We start from the raw sequence: 24,214 nt of genomic DNA on the forward strand, positions 1-24,214 counted from the left end.
CTTGAGCTTCTAGAAATGCGAATTAGTCCTTCGAGTGAATCTCTACGTATTTGAGGCCGTCTTATTTTTCCGCCGAAACGCTCGATCGCTCGTGTAGAAATAGCCCGAGTCTCTTGTCCTCTCTGTTGAGTGTCGTTTACTACCCCTCCAATCATAACAATATCGATTTCCGCTTTTTTATTGTCGACGAAAGCTCATACAGGGCCAGTGAACACGGACAATGATAGCGTCGATCGACACGGAGCCAATCAAATCTGCTGACCTTTGAGATTACCGATTGTTTTTATTTCTTTCTTTTATTTTTTCCAACCAATTTCAATAATCTCGCGTGTGACCTAAATCGTCGTTTCAATCGCAACGCGTCTTTTCGAATCAACGAAAGATTTTTCATATGAAGAGATTAACAGACGAACTCTCATTTCTCTGCTTATCGAATATCCGTGGAACGAAATCGATCGATTAGGAATTGAGAACCTTGATTTGGTTTTTCTGCGATCTTCCGGCAGTCCTCACATTCACATTGATTGGATTGTAGAGAGATTGGTTAGTCACAACACTACGGACATGAGATTGTTACTTACGTCGCTAAATCACCAATCATAATGTTCGTTACCCACGATTACTGACGTTATTACATACACTGAGAAAAATTTCATTTGTTACAGTAACTAGAAAAAATCAGTAAAACAGGTATCGTTAGAAAAACTGTTTAAATATTGTTGGAATTACGAAAAACGAGGTACGCGTAACCATTTTGCGCTATCGTCGATCCTTTTTTGGTAATTGCAACGCAAAATCAGTTTCTGAGGTTTACTCCCACTTTTTTAGCTAAACAAGGCTTCAACGTCATTTTATTCTTGCACAAGCATTAAATTTTCGAAACAGTTATACAAGAAAATATAGCAACGGTGATCGTAATGAGAAAGAATAGTAACGGATACTAGACTTTCCGGTAACAGTTAGAAAACTAATTTTCATTTTCTACCTAGAACTACATTTTTCGATTGTGGTAAAAAATGAAAACAGTCAAGGACTGAGCGGTGACCGGAACTAAAAATTTCTCTCAGTGTATACGGTTTCCCTTGATCAAGTTAATGACGAACTTGCGGAGTCGCGTGTTACGACCGCAGCTGGTTTTTCATTATTTTGCGAAAGAAACACCTCATTGCAGTTCGGAACTGACAACCATAGCCGGTATTCCACGTAGCGCACGAGGCAGCAGCGGCAGATGGCGGCATGAAATAACACTAACACACATACCTAGCTATTGATTTTTCTACTCGGTTACCACACAAGCCAGGAACACCCTTCGTTTGTGGAAAAAGCAAGCACGCTCGCCTGCCTGACGACCGAACCACAGTCATACCCTGTCACTGCGAGTCGCTCGATATCGATCCTGACGTACACGGGCAGCAGCTATTCCTCGCCGGCTTTTGGATCCATGAGATTACAGCTGTGTGTTTAACGCAGTTGTCACGTTCAACGGCACCTATCGCGATCGCTGAACCGAGATCCCGATACTTCGATTCGATTTCCATAGCAATATTCGTACATTTTTACGAGCATGTGCAAATCGTGGAGCTTCTTTTCACTTTTTGCCTCGTTGTTGAATCGATCGAACGTGAACATGGATCAGCTTAGAAGTAGAGGGTGGTTCAGCACGGTGGAGGTTCAAAAACACGAGGTTAACACTTTCTGTCAAACATTTTTTCACTCAATATTTTGGCCGAATTTTGTTACTCGCAGGTTTTTGAGGTCGCTGATTACGAATCTGAACTCGGAATTTGATCGTTTTTAAATTCAAAATGGCGGATCCTGTGTGGCGGATGGAAAATCGAAAAAATTATTACATGTTTCCATATTTTGATAGTCTTACAAAGTAACAAAGATCTTTTGAAGTTGCAAATGAACTGTGATAAGGATACAGCGTGGAAATTTTTGAGGCAAGACGCTGAGCATCTCACTGTGATTGAGAAGGTTAAAGCTGATAAGGTTCACGTAACGAAGTATTGAGACAAAAAATCACAATCTCAAACACTAAACTTTATAGAATGAGTATGATCTTGTTAAGTTTGCAAAATATCAGTATATTGCGCTTCGTCACTTTTTACCGAGTCTCAGATAATCCTGAAGTTGCGAATTAGCGACGTTTTGCTGAATATAGAACTCACAAAATATGACCTCATAAAATTCACAAAATCTTCCGAAGTGTGTGAAGCTAATTAATTCTCGATTCTTGAGGGAAATTTGTAAAATTTATGAGCTTGCCTTTACAGTTGCTACAGACGTGTGGAGTTTGAGGAACAAAACTGAAACAGTGGTAGCAGTAATTGTTGCAGTTATAGTCAGACGCACTAATAGTCAATGTGTCATGAGAATGTGACATTCTATTATGTCGTTTTCTACTATCAACTCGGTGATTTACTCATCAACAACGTTACATTGTTCAATGTATCATGCGCTAGATTTACCGTACGTAAGAGTTACGAACAGACGAGGGCAAAAAGTATGCGCAGATTCGCGACATAGTTTCAAGTCGTCTCTGCGGGGTTGGCACCGCGTCGTACAAATAACAGCACCTTTCACTGTTATTAATTGACATAAAGGCATGATGTACGAAAGTCATTAGTTGAGTCAAATCGGAGCCGCGTCTAGTCCAGGAGTGGTTTGCTCCAAGTCCGCCTCGCACTGTTCAAAAGCCTCGGAAATGCAGCTCCAAGGATATTAGTCTCGTGGTTTAGTTCGTGGCCCCGACTAATTGAGCGTATTAAATTTAATAATCCTTGCATCTCTGGTCAAGAGTCGGACGCGACGATGAATCCATTGCGGAGATGGCTTACCTAGACGTTTCGCCCACGCAACGAGTCTTCGGCTTCCAGAACTTGGGTGGATTAATCCTGTGAGAAACGAGAACTACAACTACGACAACCAGGCGCGGTAATATCCACACTTTACGACGATAGTGCGACGGTCGGGAAATCCGGTGCTTGCATTGCTAATTATCTTCCCGCAATCTATTTCACTTCCATCTCTCGTAAAATTCAAAATTCTGAAAGACGACTTGTTGTTGTGAACTACCGTAGAATGTCGTGTACGTGCAACGTGAAAGAATTAATTACGCTCACTATCTTTAAACGGGACGTAAACCGAGGTGTTTATGCATTCTGCCCACCGCAATGTAGATTATTTCGAGATTTACAGTATCTTTGCATTTAATTGTCATGTTCAGAATATCATTATTGCAATCGTTGGTTCGCCATGCATCCTATTGTAATTACCGAGTAATTACCGGCAATTATTACCCTCTTCATGGCGATAATAACGCGATACTTGTCAATTCCTTCACAGTGGATCGCAAGATGCTTAAAAGCTCATTCACGAATACAGTTTTGTTGAAATTTTTCGTGAAAAATAATCCACTTTCCGTTTATTCTAAGGTATATGAACTGTGTCCAACGAATGCGTGACGGTTATACAATTTTTATCTAAGACGCTTATTTCCTTATTCAACCGTAGTTGAACGATATTGAATAACTCGAAAAGAGACACTTGAAATGCGGTTACGTATTCGTCTGCAGTTGACAGCCGTTAAGAATGATATATCCACGCCTCTAATAGCAACTGTGCAAAACAGCGGTATCGAGTTATTTTTTAAGTCCCTGGGTAATTTTTACCACCGCAAAAAGTGCGCTTGTATATAATGTAACAAGCTGCTGTACCGCTGCTGTTTATTTTTTCAACGGCAAATAGGGACGACATTCATTGACATTTATGATTCACAAACTAGCAGTTTCTTGTCTAAAAATTGTAGAGATTATACGTACCTACTAGTCGATGGTCCGACCATTAGACTCAGGAATGCCTCGCTTATACGCTCACTTTATCCGTTTCTTTTTACTCGTATCGCGTATCCACCTCCGACTAGAATTATTGTTTCGTTGTAGGGAGTTGAAATAGAGGAGCTGATTTCTGTGCACCAATCTAACAATATCTCACATGCTTATCGCTAGTTTGTTCATGAAATTCAAATGTATAATTATTTTTTCACACCAATGACGCATAAGAATTCGTGAAGAAAGAACCGAAAAAAAACTTTCGTAAACTTTTCAGGTATTCCATGTCCGTATTGGCAAAGGTCGACGGCGGGAATGATTTCTCTTATATTCTTGTATCCAAGTTTATAAATATAGCAGCATCGTGGAATGACGAATACGATTCTGGTGATTCATTGACACGTCGATACCCTGAATTCCGATTCTGCGAATAGCGAATACCAACCATGTGCCAAACTGTAACAATTTCTTACAAATATTTGTACAAAACTCACGAGCGAAAAACATGTGTGTCTGTACATATTTATAACCACCTATGCTTCGTTGTATACAATATGAATACATGTATTCTGTTTTGTAATACAAGCTGAGGCTGAGCTGAGTATAGGTATATGTATATAAGTTACATGCAGAATTCGCGGGGCGTTCCTCCTGATTCCCGCTTTTGCTGTACAAAAACTGTCATTGGAAATTGTAGCAAAACTAAGAATGGGAATAAGAAAATTTCCAGCATTTGTAAAAACCGTGTAGGTGCATGCGGTGGCTGAATTTGCATTAAATACTAAATTGTAATTCTTTAGAATCGCCGTTGTTAATCATTGCGAGTGAGCCATAGTAAGGCACGCTTTGTCACATTTCTTTTTACTCATATTCTCATGTATGTATTTCTTCGCAATCATAATGGACTATATTAGTTCTGTTTCGGTAGCGTGAATATCCGAATGCTGCCCACGTGTTATGTTTCTGTGTATTCGTACACATGTTGTACCTACAGTTTGCTGTTGGGAAAGACAGATATTCACCATCAGGAATAACAAAATCGTAAAATTTTCAGGCGCAATCTAGTTGCGAGTATACGGCAGACTAGAAATCTTGTACGTGAGATCCGAAGATTAATTAGGTAGCTTTACAAGTTACAAGACGAGCCGTAATATAATTCATCAGAATAACCAGTGACGCTTGGATTTTCTTCTTCTTCTTCTTCTTCTTCGATATTATACGTATAATATTGGCTCGTGCTTCTTCGAAGGTTTGCTCTAAATTTATGACTAATCCTTTCGGTTCATCAAATTTGACGTCTCGATTTTGCGCGCGATGCGTTACTCGGTAAACAGCCCGCTTACCTTGGCGTTGGATTCAATCGATCGGTTTAAAACCAACACGGGGATGACCGCGAGTAAATACAGTCAATTATGTGAACACATTCAGTCGAGGCTTGTGTATGTGAATCATCAAAGATAATTCTCTTGCAAAGGGTGAATTAAATGCTCGAAGAAGCACGGCACGTGCCGAGGCAGAATAATTCATCCAAGAGCGATAAAGTTCGGGGAGGTGGACGGCCGATGCTGGTTCGACATTCCCGACAAGATTGAACGCGTAGAAATTCTTGGCACAAGTATATATATATATATATATGTATGTATAACTACGGCAGTAATGAGAGGGAAAATGCCAGGAAATTAGTAGAGTTTCTATAACGCTATGAGCAATTAAGTATGCATATTGCTCTATTTTACTACAACGCGTTATAATTCCAGCCGAAATAATTGGTACCATTGACTGGGAATCCGGAACGCTCTGTTCGGAGTCAAGTGTGACATTTGTTGCCTGGCAGTTGAAAATCCTGCGGATCGTCGACGCCGTCGGCATATTTCAACCGTGTCCCGTGTTCCAAAAACAAAATTTGTTGCTGGTTAGATATTTCGTGTGACAAGGGAATATAAGCCGGTCAACTTCGCTCACATTATCGCGTTCAATTTCTCAGTTTCTTAGCGGCCGGAAATCACGCAGATCCACATTAAGATATTCCACGATCATCAAACCGCCAACCCCCAGAAGCTAGGCGCAATTTCGCGATATATCACGCTTATATACCCGGCATATCCTGCGACCTGCGAGTCGAAAACTTTCGGTCACGATCGCTAACTCGAACGGATAGTTCGCGCCGGGAGGAAGTCGCTCTGATAATTACACCCGAAAAACCGCGGCCAATTTTTTATGCTTAGCTTGGTTGAAGGATTCATCGTCAATGAAAATTCCGCTCTTTTATTCTGCTAGAAAAATATTAAGCTGCAATAATTTCTTAGGTCTTGTTTTTCACTGTCATGGTTCCTTTTTAGTTACCTGTCGTGAGAAAATTCTTTGACGAACTCGATCAGTGACTCTTGATTTTACTTTCACACCATTTATCGTTGGCTTCAATTTTAAATGTTATTTCGAACACCTTGCTTTTCCGTACGGTAAAAATTGACGTGTCAGAAAATATTGCGGTGAGTGTTACGATTTGAAATATACTTTCAAAAGTTATAGTCTTGCAGAAAATTACGGCAATAATAAAACATTGAAAAATAGAATGAAAAACGACCGTTCGAGTGGCGCCGGAAAGGTTGTCGTATATCGGGGTGGATCAGAACAGGGCAACGTGTATGTTGGTAACGGAAAATTGGGGTGGCCATTTGATTTATAGCAGTAGTGGCGCCCGTCCCGCCCCTTCGGAGTTCCGCACGGACTTTGTCTAAATTCGGTTCTGTGCCTACTTTTCTACGTTATACCTCGTGCCGTGTTCGTGCTTAGCCAGGGTTTGAAATTCGGGGCTTGGCCGAAGTCTCGCGTGCTGTTCGCTACGCTGGTTTCCGCTGCACGAGGGCCAGCGGCAAGGACATTTCGACGCCGCTGTGTCAAAATTTCTCAACGGAACCTGATCCTGGAAGAAATTCTCGTAATCGATGTGCGATTTCGGTTTGGAACGAATAAAGTAAGGTTTCTTGTTTGACCCTTATTTCTTTCTTTTCGTTTTCACCCGGCGTCGCTCTCGGAAAATTGTGCAGTGGAAAAATTATTGCCTCCAGCTTTTGCGCGTGTCCGTTCAAAATTACCAGCTGGGGGAGCTTTTCGTGGCACTTATTTCCTTCGCCCTTAACCCTGAGATTGTGAACGCTGTTGCATAACTACGGTCGTTTTCAGATCCCGGTATTGCGGGGATTTTTGCGAAAGGAAACTGACTCGCTGAAACGTGTGCGTGAAATTGCGCGTTCTTTGGATTCGCAGCGAAGGCTCCCTCGGTGTTTATTTCACTGCTTTTCCTTTTTTTTTTTCTTACACACGGCGAAGAATATCTCCAGCGACAAAGTATCGCCTCGTAAAATTCTACGACGTTGTTCTTGGATTGTTTTTTGTAAGAAACCTCGTATACCTATAGCGTGTGTATACGTGTATTATCAATACACTCGGTAGAGTCTCGCGTTCAGCAGGTTTGAAGTAAAACAATTTGGTTACTAAGGCTTTTGACTGATGCAAAACCAACGTGACGTGCGCGTGGATATTTTGAGTTTTTCAAATTTTGGAATATCCAGCCACAGGATTAAAGGCCATTGCCGAAAGGTTGAGGATTTAATTGAAAAGTATTGGAAATCATTGTAATTCGGGATATACTCTAACAACGAAAGTCATTTGGATATCAGTGAAATTCCTGCTATCCTTAAATATTGGAAATCACTTGGAATCGTTGGTGATTTCCAAGCGAGTGATTCCTTATTTTGGTGGTTTCCAAGTTGTAAAGTGAGTTTTTGTAGAGCAGTTTTCACTTCAGTGTATCTGGCGCAATTTCTTTGCAGCTGAGGTGCTTTTTGGAGATACGTGGATACCCAGAGGACAGCGAATGAAATTTTTACATCCCTTCCACGAACGTGCTTCTGTTTGATGCGATTGGCCGCGGCTTAATGCGTTTAAGCATTTTATTTTTAAACTTATTTTAACAAAAATTTTTTGCGCTTAAATAAGTCTGCCAGCGGTTGTTCCGCCATTCGTTCACTGAACCATCGAAGGCAGAGAAATAATTCCAAACTCTCTCTCTCTTTCTCTCTCTTTCCTTCCCTCAGATCAATGTACCGCGATTTATTCCGCGACGTGGAATTAACTCTAAGCTAAGTTTTAATCGATACGGTTTTTCTCCTCGTCCAGCTCTTCCCCTATTCTCTGTAATAACGTTTTTTTTTTGTTTTTCCCCTCTGTTCCAGGTGAGCGAACAACCTAATTGTCAAACGTTTGTTGGTACTTTTTGTGTCGCGGTCTGAAATCCGAACAACAATCGAGTTCATTATAGGTACGTATTCGACACCACACGTGTAGTTAAAATTACTTTTTGCTTAGGTACTGAAATGCCTGGAAATTCACTTCAAACCGCAGGAATATCGCGATTTTACTTTATTCAAACGAAAATTTACCCGTTTATACACATAATGATGCTTGAAGAGAAGAACAGAAAGAGAAAAATATACTGCTCGAAGCATTCCAAATTTTACATTCAGACTTTCTCAGTATCGGTACTCAAATATTTGCACTACATTAACTATTTTTTGTATCACTTTTTAACAACGTTTTTACACCCTATCTGTATACGGTCTCCTAGGAGTTATTCCTTGCATACTAGATCAATAGAATTCCGCTGTTTATAGTGGCTCAATTTGTAACGCTCTAAGCATGACGTGTATTCGTAATAAAATTTCCAAAACATTCCAGAGAAGGAAAATGGTACGATGTTTGTTATTTTGTAATGATATTTTAGAATTTGCGACAAATCCTAAAAACGATCGTAATCGATTCTATATTACGGTAAGCATTCGTTGTGGAAATTCATAATTATATCTGTATAATATAAGTGCCATAATAAGAATTTCGCTTTAACGACGCAGTTTGTCCAACGTTCTTTCTTTTTCATGTTTTTTTGTTTCTTGTTCCTGAGAAATTTCTCGCAGTGATCTTTGATAAGATAAAATAAATTGATAGCCGTAGGCGGAAGTGGTAAAAGCAGAACGATGCAAGAGGGATTCGTCCTTTGCCCCGCTGCTGCGTACGCAGGCTCTCCGCATGGTGAGAACCGCCTTTCTCCAGCCCTCTTATACCTATTACTTTATATCTTTCGCAAGTTCAGTCATAAACCCGGCGGAAAGATACGCCCGACATCCGTGTAACCAGGCAGCCAGCTTGGACTCGGTTAGCCGCCCGGGTTGCTGGAGGGTTGCCGCTTGTGATAATTCGGCGTTTTTTAAATTATTACCCAACTTCCTTGGTACAGCGAGAAGTTTTGAGCCGAAACACTCTCCTTATTCTTCGGGTGAATATTCTCGGCTGAATTTTACGGAGGGGTTGCTCTGAAAATTTTACTTATACCTACTCGGTGAAAGTTCACGTGCGCGTTTCGCATCTGCAAAACAACCATGCTGCAAGACCTGGTCGTTAATTGAAGTTTAGAGAATGGCACCTTTTTAGTTTGCGTAATTCGCATCAAGTGATTACAGGTGTTTATCCAACGATAATCGATTGTTGGCACGGTAATCTTATTAACTTTACCGTTGTTCTTCTAACTCACTGTCCACGTGTTTGGTGCGAATAATTCGCGGGATAGGACCGCAAAAACCCGGTCGTGGAATCCTCTCTAGGTTTGGATGAAGTACACTACGAAGCGCAAAACCACCGAGACGTTTAATCATCGCATTTGCGATATGGCTTACAAGCGCTCGCTCCACGAGATAAGAAACCGGAGTAATTTTCTGGCATGCACATTTTTGTAACTGCTTATAAGAGCTTTTGAAACACGTTTTTCGAAACTCACGGATACTTCTGTTAAGGGAAAATTACACAGAATCACAACCAAACGGAAGTCTTACACGGTTGGAAATTATTGTGAATTTACTATTCATTTACTCTATAAAAAAGTTGGCAAATTACCAAAGTAGGTTTCAAATTTACAAATTCGGTGTAGTGAGGTAAATTACTATGCATCTGCTTTCAACTTGTGATGTTTTATTTTACTAAAATTTATAAGAAAAACAGAAAAAAGTTATTTGGATTTACTGCACTGTGTGGTAAATTTGTTGTGTTTGTAAATTGAAAAAACTGCGAACGTATGGTGAATACACTGAACCGTATCCGAATAAAACGTGCAATACAGTCTAGGAAGTTTCATACAGAAATTTTTGACAGTGTACGTTTTATCTGAAAATTTGAGACACGGACTACACAGAAACTCTGACTTTTTTGTTCTGTATGTTTAAACTGCGTTATTCTAACACAATTTTTACCATGAAGTTCTTCAGCTTGATTCAAATTGTATTTCGTTCTTGAAAGTATACCAATGTATTTTCGACGTCAGATACCTTTCGCGAACTTGTCAATTCTCTCGAAATTAAACACATAACGTTCCTTAATCGATTTGTGACGTGATACTTTAAACCACTTTGAAAGTTTGATGTAATGTTCTGAATTCGGAAAGTTTGACTGGCAATGGAAAATCCATAATTGATTATATTTGAGTGGGAAAACTTTCAATATTAAAAACAACTTAGCTAAATGAATATGACGAAAGGAAATGTCGAAATGTAATCACACGATTCTGCTGACCACGGTAATGTTCATTTTCTAGTCAATCACCATAGATCCAAAGATATTATCGCCGATTTTACTGTTGGTCTCATTCGAAATATGTTATTTCACCGAGATTATTAGTGACGAGTGCTTCCAATTCTGGATGAACGGTTGAAAGCAGTCGGCCGTTGAACGTTTGTAACGAGGACATCAATTTTAGATGTTGAATATCGTCTGCATAAATTTGCCTGAAATTGCCCTCTGAAAAATTGTCCCTTGTTTCTTCGAGCACCTACGCACTCTTTGTGTCATAACGAATTATGTTCCGCTGACGTAGTGACGACGCACATTGTTTCGTTGGGCAAGTAATATCATCCGTGTACCTCTGACGCACGCCTCAACTGTTGTCAAGTTGATTGAGTACCTGCTGTATAATTGAATTTTCGCTTTACCGTCAAACGGCCAACAATTTACCGTACGATGCGTTTGAAATGCGGTAGTATTCAACATATCGAATGCTAGCGAATCATGAAAATAGGCAAAAACGGTTTCATACCCGCATCCTGTTTTCTCCAATGACTGCAATTCGAGGGTGAAAGATATCGACTCTGAAATGAACCATCAACTGTACCAAAAGTCGAAAATACATCCTAACTTCGTGTCCATCTAGGCTTCAGCATCTTTAGACTGTAGTCGAGTTTCAAGGATTCTAGTATCCTTCCGGCAATAACGTTCAAGTTCGGAGAATGTTCTGTGCACGTAGGACATCTGCTACTCCTAGCCGGCCACAAGTGGTTCAAAGTTTCGCAAAATTCGAAACCGTAGCACAGCGCTACTTCGGCACGATGTACGGCACCGCTTTCAGCAAAGTTCCACTTCGACTGGTACCGATAAAGTTGGTCACAGCTCGTGTATGAACTCCGTTACAACGTTACCTCACCAAATTGAACCTGTACACCCTTTTAGTGGGTATGAGAGCTTCGGTGCGTGTTGCAGTAAATCCTGCAGGAGACGTCGAAAGTAAAGCTCGTGTTATGGATTTATTACGATATTTGTAACTCTTGGAAGTGAAAGCAGTCTTTAGATCTGTGTTGCAGTTTCCTGGGGCCGCTGTAATACAAGTATTTTAGTTTTACTGTAGCTACTTTTCTCGAGAGAACTTCAGTGCTTATTCGGGGCTTCTTTAGAAAGCGGAAAAATCTTGCAACTAAAAGGTCGATTCAAATTGAGATAGACTCAGTATGATAGAAATGTATCAGATGACTTTGAGAGGTCAGTCCCACGCGGATACCCACGAAGATATGGATCGGGAAAAAAGTTTCAAACTCAAAAGACTCGTTGGAGTTGATTGTCGCTTTGATGGTTATGACGAAACTGCCGCCTGAACTTGAGTTGTATAATTTCAATAGATCGCTGAACGAAATTTAGTACGACAAGTTTTCAAAAGCAATTTCAATAAAAAGAACACCTGCGAGGAATTTAATCATTACTGTCCCAGTTACGCAAGTAACTGCCTCAAATCAGCCGATAAGGTTTGAAACGATAACTTCGTCGATCAACTCAAGTAATAATCACTTGAGGGGTCAGCGACACATTTATTTACGAAGATTCGATTATATTTGTTTTTACTAGCGATAAAACGATTTTTTTAATGTAAAATAATGTGATTTTTTAAACACATGTAGAGTTTCGATGCTTCGGCGTTCGTAATAAGTCCTTCAATTAGCAAGTCATTACGCCGAGGATGAAAGCCGCGGGGATTTTCAAGGCAAGAAACTACGCGGAGGCGACGTGTTTCTGAGACCCGGGAAACCGTATCCACTTTGATACTTCTGAAATATTCAGACCTCACTGCAGGGCGCTAAGGTTTCAAGTTTCAAGGCTTTGAGACCTTTGGTTAGGATCGGCGCCTAAAATGTCATCGGAGTTGCGGCTAATTTCCTTTATGCCGTCATAAACTATCCGAATTCTTAATAGACGTGGTTGTCCAAAGTTAACGGTAATTATATCCGTGGAGTGAAGGAGCTGTGGAACGATTATACAGTAAAGAGCTGAACTCAATTATCGCGTCAGGTACAGTTTAACTTATTTCGTGATATACGTCTACTGTCAAATACTTCACCAACGGTAGGTTATTAGTGGAAGTCCTACACGTCACAATTTTCCGAGCCATGAGACAAGTTTGGTCATTCAACCTGAAATGGGGATCTTTAAAAATTTACAGCGGACGAAATTTCTTTCGCAAACTTGTATCTTAGACGATCTTTATATTTTTTTCTGCCATATAAAACGCTCCGCGCCGGAGCTGATTGTGAGACAGAAAGTGAAATGAGGATTGTTGTAATTGTTACGAGGAAAATTTGATTGTCAAACGGAAGTGGGCAGATGCAGACAAGTTATCTGATCACCGGGTTTTACCAAATGTACGTCATTTCTTTATCAGTGGTCGGTCGACCATGTGTGCAATACTTGCGGCTCATTACTCATTCGCAGTCAATAAAACAACGTGAATTTCAGTTGATGTGAAAAAGATGTAGTTGTTAATAATATCTGTTCGTTAGCCTCAGCCTCAACTTTTGTACGAATCGATTTAATCAGCGAATGTGGTAATTGGTCGCAATGTTTGAGACTATTCTTCACCCTGTCAATTTTGAGGCGTATTATCCTTTGGAGACGAATTTTTTCACTCGGACAGGATCTTCCGTATTGACCCGAGAACGATTCAGTTGGGAATGTTAATTTAGTATCTTGCAATGCTAGGTGGACAAAAAGGATGATTTTGGTTGGCCTAACGCCAATTTTGTCTCGACCTCTAACCCGAGGGAACAAGGTTTAACCCCAGGAGGTTAGACGTCGTCCGAATTTCGCTTTCAAGTTCGTTCCGACCAATAGAAGGCAGAATTAGATCGAAGGTTATTGTTTTCAAGGACAATGGTAGCCTCGTCGAAGTGAAAATTATTAAATTTATCTCTTGGCGAACATACTGTCAACACCTTTGTAGCTTTTTTGTAAGATCCGTTGAACGTATCGCATGCGTGTGAGTTTATTTATTTATGACGAGTGAAAAAGTAACCTCTTTGCCTTTCGATAATAGGCAAGAGAATATTTTATCTTTCAACTATAACACGTCGCGGAAACGTAAGCCTATTAGCTTGCTGAGATAAACAAGCGTCTTCGGAATATGTACGTTTCTTCTTAATTTCACTCCTGAAGTGCCACCCACGATTCTTAATTGCATTGCGATTCCAGCTTTGTACTCGGCGATTTCTGATCCACGGATTGAATCATCGAAAAAAACATTTATAAACACCTACCTATCAAAGAACCGTTTCTGTAAACTTGAAAGAAATTCTTGCTCCCCCCAAGAGCTTGGGACGAGCAAAAGACAGCTTTCATCTTTTATCGGTAGAAACGTCGCTCCGCAGTCTAGTAAACATGAAATATCAGTCGACTTTAAGTGCAAATGATTCGGGATCCGATTCCCCCGCATCTCTCCAACTCAGTGCTGTAATAAATCATGATCATCCAATATCCGTTCGTCGACTCTGCTTGCTTTTCGTGCCGCTGACTTGGCAGGGGGTGAAGGTACGAAGCTGGTGAAAGCAAGTAGTGCAGGCAATGCATCATGCGCCTTGGCCAATATCGGCTTTAAAACTTTCAGTCCAAACTTTGCCCGTTAATATCGCGGTTGTGCCGGAAATTCACGCGCATCAGATTCGTTCCACCCCGCGGTTACATTTGCATCTTGGTTGGCGTTCACAGCGGTGATTTCGTACGAAATTTCAAAATTTCCCAATTTTAACGTACACCGAGAGAAATTTTTAGTTCCGGTTACCGCTCGGTTCTTAACTATTTTCATTTTTTACCACAATCGAAAAATATAGTTCTAGGTAGAAAATGAAAATTAGTTTTCTAGCCGTTACCGGAAAGTCTAGTATCCGTTACTATTCTTTCTCATTACGATCACTGTTGCTATATTTTCTTGTAACTGTTGCAAAAATTTAATGCTTGTGCAACAATAAATTGACGTTAAAGCCTTGTTTAACTGAAAAAGTGGAGTAAACCTCACAAACTGATTTTGCATTGCAATTACCAACAAAGGATCGACAATAGCGCAAAATGGTTACGCGTACCTCGTTTTTTGTAATGCCAACAATATTCAAACAGTTTTTTTAACGATACCTGTTTTACTCAATTTTTCTAGCTACTATAACGAATAAAATTTTTCTCAGTGTACATTCTAAAATTGGGTTATATACTTCTCTAGATATCGTTTCAGGAACGCTCAACATTTTAATTGAGCGCTCAACTATTCTTTCGATATTTTTCGAAAGTGAAGACATTACTTCGGATGCATTTACAGCGTGTATTTTAGGTGACAAGGATGAAAATCTGGTTCACCCAAAGCGGGCAAAACACGTAAGTGTCAGAAATACGACGCGTTTAGTGGATTAAACGTAGTATACGTATATCCCAGGCTCTCAAGGGTCGTTGGAAATTACGTTTGAAGCATCTCACCGAGTCTATTTACTTTCTATACACGGTATATCAAGTAGATAGCAAAGCGACGCAGAGTCTAAACGATCATCGGTGGTTGGTAAATTGGCGGCGTGTATTTGAGAAGCTTTAGAGCAATCGAGCTACTCGTGTCTATCCCGTTCGCGGATAGTGGCCCGATTATCGTTGCCAATTATCCGTTGCCTGGCGTTGATATTTGCTCTTCTTACTGAAAATCTACCGCGTATCAAATGGAGCAGTAATTTGTTCAAATCTCCCCGGTTGAACCTCACCTCTTCCATTTGCATATCTGGTACTAATGGAATAATACGCGCCATTTTATTTCCGCGTTTCAAAAGTGATTTATTATGTAATGAGGTGGGTATACTTGTCAACATCGAACACAGGACAACCCGTTGAATTTTCCTAGAGCAAAATCTCGGGCTCGTTTTAGCGCCTGACAGTAGAAGCCCTGCTTACTAGCGATAGCTTCCTAGCCAATCAGTTTCAGTGGGCATCGAACAGACAAAAAGCCCAAGAAGGAAATTGGCAGAGCAGAACTGGATCGCGAATAATGATCGACTTGTCGTGGCAAAAACATCTAACTCACTGAATCTCGGCGTACCACCACCTCAACCTACTCGAAGTTTTGAAGCTACCACCACTTTTCTTTGTTATTCTTAGCGGGTCACTTGCGCGGTGTGACGAAGTTTACGGGCAACGAACCGTCGAGTCGGGAATCCCTCTCTCTCTCTCTCTCTCTCTCTCTCTCTCTCTCTCTCTCTCTCTCTCTCTCTCTCTCTCTCTCTCTCTCTCTCTCTCTCTCTCTTTTACTTCGCACTAACCATCAATCAGTCGTCTGGAAGCATCTGTGCCATCCCAAAGGGATAGAGAGACACCTCTTGAATATTTTTTCCGGCTGATCGGATGTCATCGGGCTGTTGAAAGGTCCCGTCTAGCATGGCGCGAGTCTTTTCATTAATTTAATTTGATTTTGAAACGATGCAATTGCTTCAAATCCTCGCTCATACTCTCTATTTGATAAACCCTTACGCTGCACACCTATTGCGTATATATACACTGGTGTCACATCGCTGGAGACCCCACATTAACAGGCATTGCGTAGAAACGAAGAGATCGATTCAAAACACTTGAAAATGTTTTTAAAATCAGTCATCATTAGTAAAATACAATTTCGAATATGAAAAACAACAGCATAAAACAACGAAATACCGGAAAATAAGTCATTCTATTAAAAAAAAATCATCACTCACTAAATAGTTGATACTTCGAGCTGAAAATTGACTGAGTAACTCTGAAGACACGGATTTTTAAGAAAAAAATATGGAGATGTTGCACATTTAAAAAAAATGGCATTTATTTGAGTGAGTGAGGTTGAATATTTGGAAAAAAAAATGAATCAACAATTTTTACGTTATTCTATTATTCATCTTGGATGAAAACACATTATTGTGGATGTTTTTCGTATAGAATCTACGGTGATCATGTTGTAGGGTCATTTTGACCCCGGTGTGTGGCGTAAGGGTTGAGTTTTACTAGTGCAAGACTTACTGGCTGGCTGGTTATTGTAGCTGCTCTCAGACTTACGATTGAGTTTTAATTAAAATTCAAAACGCACATAACAAGTATTCTCCCCGAATGATTATATTACGAAGCCGTTCTCCTTCCAGCAACAATAAAGTTCTAACAATAACAATGATAATAATAGCAACGTACTTGAACTTTTTCGCTGCAGCCATTCGCGATTTATGGTCGATTCTCGCAATAACTTCTGCAATTCACGTTATACATTCGTACAGATTTAAACTCAGTCAACGTTTATTTTGCATCGCAACTTTTAATTTCGTTGAGTATCCCGCGACCTGTAGGATAACAATTCCGGAAATTAATAATTCCTCCACGATAAAACGGCAGCGGCAATAAAGCAGAAGCTCGTCAGAACGATACTGTATAGCTTTCTTAGTTTATCGTTTCCTCCTACCGGTGTAACGTATACGTGTGCATAATGCGCCTACGTGCTAATCGGAGTACATGGGATAATTCAGCACCGCGCAAGCACCCTGCTCCCGTAAATTCGATAACCAAGTTCCACGCTAGTTTACCGGCTCGTCGTCGTTATAGCGTCGAAGATCGTTGTAACCGTGTCAATAGCCCCGCACGCACACAATGTCGAATGTATTAAGTGGGAATTGTCGCCTTGTTTCCTCCCCGCGTCGTGTCATCGAATTTCATGTTGGTATAGGCACAATATCGAAAGCCCACATTATTCGAGGGACGTTGATGCGAGGACTGGCTATACCGAGCAGTAAAAAAGCCCGGTTTATACTGCCAAAGCCATCTCTGGCTCAGCTGGTTGAGCAACCGGGTCAACAACTCGATCGGTGAGCTAACAAACCGTTCGACCTCGTCGCCAACCTTTGGCAAGCGCAGAAGGCTAAACAAAATCATTGATGACTTGATATTACGGATACGGGGGCTCATTTTCAGACCACTCGGCTGTGCCGAACGAATTCACCAACCGTTATCAAAGTGTTTTGTAATACGCTAACAAGCTGATCCCCTATTTTCTGAGTCTCAATTTATCACCAGTTGAAAAAGATACACTCTCCATGCAGGAGAAATATTCAGGGCGTATAATACGAAGGATCGTTCAGAAATTGGAGTTTATACGTTATCCTGCATCCTCGTCTGGAATGACAATTACTTATAGATCCAACCGCTGTTGAAGTTGTACCGACACTCTTTATTCTTTGGAAGTTAAACTATGCGATCTTCTTGGTTTTCAATTCACGTTTACCTGTCCCCGGCTGAATTATACACTTTGTAGATTTTCGAGAAGTGTAAAAGCGACGTACGGACGTTCATCGAATACGTCCAAGCTGCGTTTTGGCTTACCAATTGATCAGTTTTGACTACACAACGGGCGAACGGTAAAACCGGTATCTACATGTTCGGTGCCGAATTTGTAATTAAACAAACTGCACGTCACCATTGGAATCTCCTCCTTAACACTTCGACTGTCCCAAAGATTTAGAACAGGCATATTTAATTTTCTAAGGTCAGACGAGGTATGTTGGACAGTGTGAAGTTGGAACGGTTCGAGCCCAGTCACGTTTGACTAGACGACCCTCGAGGGTTCCGGTTAGCTGTAAAGCCGCAATAGATTATTGTTACCAACGTAAATCGTGATTAAATTCAGTAATTACAGTTTCAGTTTGAACAATCTATGTGCGCGAAGCGGTGTGTGCTTTGAGAGATCCGAGTCCCTTTCAGATCTAAAATTTCACGGGCCCATCAAGATGCATTATATAAGCTTATAATGCGAGGCCTTCTTAGTTGAGGAAATCCCGAGTAAAATAAACTTCATTTGAGCTTCAAAAACTGCGCGATAGCCGCGATTCCGATGCTTGAGATGCTGATGAGAATATCAATTGGGACTCATTTGGCCCTCGGAAGTTTCAAATGCAATATTCCAACAGATGAATGAAACCTCAATTTGAGTCGATACATTGAAATATAGAGAGTCGAGAAGTTCGAACGAGTTCTAAAATTTCAACTCGAGCTTTGCAAAATTACTCGGCAATGTATCGCAGTCAAATTTTAATTTTGACGTTACGGCACGTAAGTGAGAATACACAGTAAGGCAATCAGGGAGAGAAGCATGTGTGCACCATCCGCGTAGAAGGACTTTAATTACGTAACTTAATTAAGACCAAAGCCAGAGTCGGACTGACCTCTGTAATTCGGTAGCTGTGATAATGAGTCCAAGGGTGGCGGTCTGCTCGTGGCCTCGATATGTCTCGTGGAACCGGTAGCAGATGCGCCGGAAGTCTAATTACGGCCAACGACTCTCCTCAGCTATCGACTAGATCTGATTACGAATTCCCTGCTCTATGGGGCTTACTTATTCCCATGGATATATTATTGTACGCGTACATTGCCCGGTTTTTTCAGTCCGTAAAATTTCAATTTGGCTACAACAAAAACATGCGGGGCGAATGTTTGTTCCTTCGTGAATTATAAACAAATCGTTTAACCTTATACTGCAATCTTAGAAGCTTGCTATAAGCCGTTCAAGCGATTTACAATCGACGATTTTCAATTTTGTATTTCCGGTGAGGAAATTAACGATCGGCATCTCTTCTCGTCACAATTCCATTATTCGATACTGCAGCTGAATAAAAATTCGTTGATATCAGTAACTGATGCATCACATCATATTGTACTTTGTAGTATTTAAAATTTTCTATTCGCTCGGTACTTCTTCTCTTCAATCTGTACAAAATCGGATAAGATTAGATTATACATGATTAGATTGGATGCCTCGGTTGGATAAATAAAAATTTTTGATACGGATGAATATTCCCAAATATCCCGCTTGTCATTCAATCTGTGTTTTCGCGAAAACGCGTTTTACAATATTGAAAATTTCCCGTCAGTAGTTGGAAAATGTACCCAAAAATTGGTCAATCCATTTCCGTGTGTTTACGGTTGGTTGCATTGATTTATCGAATCCTATTTGTCTGGTTGTTCTCACGTAAAGTGCAACACATCCCTGTGTCTACCTTTTGACGAAAATAATTAATTATATAATATGCAGCACGCGTAATGGAATTTGACGTGGCGTGATCAATTACGCTGGGCACGCAACCACGTAATGTCGGCAAAGGTTATTTTGCTGATTGATCAACCGAATCGAGCCTTTTACCTTCGTCAATCGCCTCATCGCTCCAAGTTGCGTAATTCCAGCGGTGATCGAAATTAAATTATTCAGATTAATCGCTGTGTAGTACTTTAATGCATAAATTTATAACGCACGACCAAAATTCGCTATCCCGATCAGTCATTTTGGTGCTTGATAATCGAACTCTTACGATTTAACGATTTCATATACTTGATGCAAACAGATATTTTATCAATAGCTGGCTAGATCCTCTAAAACGGAAAATGTAAATCGCAGCAAATCGACAAGTAATTTACCTACCTGTGAAAAATGTAATTCTGCACTAGAAATTTGTATTCTTACGATACCAGCCACGCACCTTAAACCACTGCGATTTCTGAGCATTAAAAATGATCTTGACTTTTCTAAAAGTGACTTTTTTTAAAAAAAAGTGAAAAATCGGATGTGCGCAAGCTTCGACGTGACGTAGATGGCTCATCTTCGAATTGAATCTTTCTTTCAACCGAAACAAACTTTTCCAAGAGTGCCACGATGGAAATTCGTAAATCATTTTTTCATGTAACATCGTAATGTGTGTTTACATAAATATATATCATTAATGTTTGCCTTTAGAAGATCAGTGTGGGTTACAAAAATACTATATATGAATGGTTTAGGGTCGATATAATATGTAAAGTTTTCGTAATCCTCAAGGAAGAATACGACATTTTTCTAACCCCTGATTTATTGTTCCACAAAATCGAAACTGCCGAATACTATGAAAACTTTTTTCATGCTGTTCGCTCCTTTTTTTTTTTGTTGTAACGCTGATATAAATTATGGGTGCCATGTCGAAAAATTCTCAAACTCGAATCGAACTGCGACATGTGTTCTTTTCTTATTGTATTATGTCGTTTAAATAATACAGAATACAGCATTTAGAAAAAAAAAACCTACCGCACATTTTTAACGTGGTAAAAACTTTTGTTTGTCCAATTTAATCACACACACAGTTACTGTAATTACTAAGCACGTTTGTACAATTTATTGCATACTTCAGTGCGGGTAATTAGACCGTGAAATACAACGTACCGCACTTTGGTTGATACAGAATCCTTTGAAGTCATATCGCGTACCTGGTTACATGTTTTTATTTTTTACTTCCTATCTCATTTTGTACTTTATCTTTCTTTTTTTTTCACGAATAACTCTCTGTTGAGTTGAAACTGTTCTTGTTATTTTTCAGGCGGAATCGGGAGCGAAGAAACCCTTTTCTCTTAAACCCGTTTACATTCCTCGCATTACGCTTGTTCTTACGAAATTCCTGAATTTGCAAAATCCGAAAGAAGTTCACTTTGTATTCCCAAATCAACTTTGCCTTATCCGCAACATATCCTAAATTTGTCCACCTTTTATAAACCCTTGACAATTCTTATCAATCTATAGATAGGTACTAAAAAACATTTACAATGTCAACTGGGTTTCACATTTACTTTACAATAAATGTACGATTAATGCGGTAATTATATTAGTCTAATACTCACATGCATTTGGAAATATCTCTTCTTATTCGTGTTCAGGTTGTGACTAAAACAGTTGATGTACTTCACCTGGAGACTGAAAGGGGTGAAAATTTCTGCCCAAGTGTAAAATTATATTTAGTTTTTTTTTTTTTCAGAATCCAAACTTTCGCGATTTTTAATTCTCTCTTTTTTTCATCGAACAATGATCTGAATAAAATTACGTTTCAAAATATATAATACTTTTCAAAGCTATGTACGATCCAAACTATTTCATAGCATAAAATTTAAGAAGAAAAATTATTACGTCTCGGGTAAACCGGTCTTGCTGAAAAATGATCGAAAAGTTTTTATGTTCAACCTATATGTACATATAAATCAGAAGGTTTAAACTCGATCGGATCGAGCATAAATTTCTACGATATCTGCGCACATGGAAAAAAGTTACAAAATAAATATAAGGCACAGTTAATTTTTCCCCTTCCAACAGTCTCGGTTCAAATAATGTGAATTTCTGTTAATAAATACATTTATTTCGCATTGTCACATAACGTATACATGTCTCATAACAATATATCGACATTGCACAGATCAGTTACTGCAGCGATAAGTTAAGAATGTTACATAGTTCGTATTTTTCGTGATATTTTTAAGATTTTTTTTTTCCCCCCTCAACTACATACTCTTAAAATTTTCGTTACATGCATTTACCCTACCACCAGACACCGCGCTGCATCCCAAAGTCTCTACACGACGTAGTAGGACGAAGCGTAATACGGATAGGCACTGTAGGCTGAATAGGCGACGGGGTAGCTCGTGTAGGGGGATGAATAGGCGGTGTAAGCCACGGGCGCTGCGTAGGCCGAATAAGCAACCGGGGCCACGTAGGGAGCAGCGCCAACGAGGAGGGTGCGTTTGTCTCTCACGCTCGGATCCACCGGCTCCACGGCATCTTCAACCTTAGTCGTCTTTACGGGCTCGATAGACTCGACGTCAACCGGATTGGCGACGGACATCGCGACGCCGACGATAAGGAAAACCTGCGAAAACCGTTGACACTGATTAGAATTAAGGATCGGCTCCGATTCTCGATTCCCAAATCACCGTCAACTCCGAATCAGAAACAAAGCTTATATGTATCACAACTCTGCTTCTCTCTTTTCTCTCTTTTCTCTCTACCGTTTATATTCTCCTCGAAGAACAGATCGAGATTCACTGTTACAGAATTTTCTTTTTCCATAAAACCAGACAAGTACGTAGATGCCACGAAGATTGGAGTTTTCATGCAAAGTGGAATATTTATATTATACGTACCGCGAAGCTCTTCATGGTGGTTTTTATTTTGTACGAAATAATCGACTGCGGGGTTGTGAATGAACCGAGAATCTCACCACTGAATGATGCTCCGGGTTTTCCGCGGCAGGCTTTATATACCAATCCGTTTATAATTTTCTCTACGTGGCTTGATTGGCAATGAATCGATGTCCCCGACTCCGATGGGAGTGGGTGACTGGGTATGTACGGTGTGTTCCATTGTTAGTGTCAGCTTATGGCTCAGGCGTGTCTCGGGGAAGGTTACACGTACCGTCCCAAGTGCTCCTCGTCGACAATCTTGGGCAAGAAACCTTGGCTATCGGCCATTTATGGTGGAAAGTATTTGACAATCGTGCAACGTAATTTACGCATAATCGAACCTCGAGGTCTTGGCAGTGATTAAAAGTTTCGTGAACCTATGCAGGAGCCGGATAAGCAGTCGTGCGTTTTTATAATCCATTGATACAGAGTCTGAATTTTAGTTCTCGTATTAGCAGTTGTTACTGCATTTATTTTCGTTTCGCGATTAAATTTATACATATATTGATCGGCGAAAAATATTCTTGCATATAAAGTATCCTCGTGATTAATGTTCACTATCCAACTTGAGGAAAATCTGACTACGTGTATTGTATATACGTACGTAAGTACGTCGTTTACATTGTTCGCTTGAGAAGCCTCATTATACATTTTTGAAGAAAAGTCTTCCCTACAAGTACAAGGTGCGAGGGTCGAAACAAAAGGAAACCGAGTCAACTTGTGCGATTTTTCACGGTAAGGGGAGTAAAAAATTTCGAGAACGCTGGTAAATCGTGCGACCGAATTATAGCAGTTTTAATATCCTCCTCAGGGCGACCAGAAATGTTATTGTAGATTTTTTGAATCCTGGATCCTATGGTCAAGAGATGATATTCTTTGCTTTTCAACTTTAGCTTCTGCCTTGTTTAGAGATGTACAAAAATTGTACCGAATGAATAACACCTCGCGTCATTCTTTGACCGGACTATATTCGGTACCTGATGCAGGCTAACTTCAAATTATCAACCCACCCTACAACCGGTCCTGTAATCTCACGCAACAAATCGGAGCGTTCATGGGCGAGAGATGCTGGAACGTTGAATTCCCTTTCTTATCGTCATATTACGAGGATACTCAACGGTGATGGGAAAAAGCATGAAAGCGGATAATGGTGGGTTGCATTGTCGTACCTGCCACCATGCCGGAGTTGTTATTATCGTCACATTATCTCACGGTGGCCGATCATAATAAGGGCTACGAAATTACCGAGACAGACAAAATTAACGCCGCCACTGAACACGTCGAGACGTATCCACTGGGAGCAGTGGATGTTTTGCGATAGTGAAAAGCATGAAATTACTATCCGGTAAAATCATGCCGACGAAAGCGAAGATTAATTAATCAGTTTATATATCAGATTAATAATTCTACAACACTTTTTCCATCCTCGAGTAATCCTGCACCCCTGATTATTCCAACTTATCAACGATCCCTGTGAAAAAATGTAAGTACAAAAGATTCTTCAACGCAAACGCTCAATGCTCGCGATTTTTATTCATGCTCCCCTTTGCGATGGTCCGTGTTTCTTTTTTTTTTTTCCATTTCTAATTATTGTCCGAAGAAAAAGAAAAGAAGAAAAATATCTGCGCAATCACCCAAGGGAACTACCGGTGCAAATTCGTTTTATTTTCCCCCCTTCGCTCAACCCCTCTGTTACTTCTATGTGCGGCTATTCCTTTTATATTTATCTTTATTTTCATTCTGGT

At 40.1% G+C, this 24,214-nt stretch overlaps 2 protein-coding genes across 12 annotated transcripts in view; one reads left to right on the forward strand and one right to left on the reverse strand.

Annotated features, from left to right (window-relative positions):
• Nucleotides 1-24,214, forward strand: part of LOC107225375 (stress-activated protein kinase JNK) — a 163,560-nt gene that overhangs the window by 59,475 nt on the left and 79,871 nt on the right. For 4 of the 11 annotated variants that reach the window (XM_046729785.1, XM_046729787.1, XM_046729786.1 and 1 more), the window contains one exon: nt 8,069-8,154. The exons of the other annotated variants lie outside the window; for them this stretch is intronic. The gene's annotated coding sequence lies outside the window, so the exon portion shown is untranslated. The remainder of the gene's footprint in view (nt 1-8,068; nt 8,155-24,214) is intronic. 11 annotated transcript variants of the gene reach the window in all.
• On the reverse strand, nt 21,628-22,553 carry LOC107217776 (pupal cuticle protein C1B). Its single transcript, XM_015655437.2, has 2 exons — nt 22,431-22,553; nt 21,628-22,156 (listed from the first exon to the last, which is right to left on the reverse strand). Exons 1-2 carry the CDS (start codon nt 22,443-22,445, stop codon nt 21,863-21,865), a joined length of 309 nt encoding a protein of 102 aa, XP_015510923.1. The 5' UTR covers nt 22,446-22,553; the 3' UTR covers nt 21,628-21,862.

This window comes from Neodiprion lecontei, chromosome 1 (genome assembly GCF_021901455.1).
Source record: "Neodiprion lecontei isolate iyNeoLeco1 chromosome 1, iyNeoLeco1.1, whole genome shotgun sequence".
NCBI classification, from domain to species: domain Eukaryota; kingdom Metazoa; phylum Arthropoda; class Insecta; order Hymenoptera; family Diprionidae; genus Neodiprion; species Neodiprion lecontei.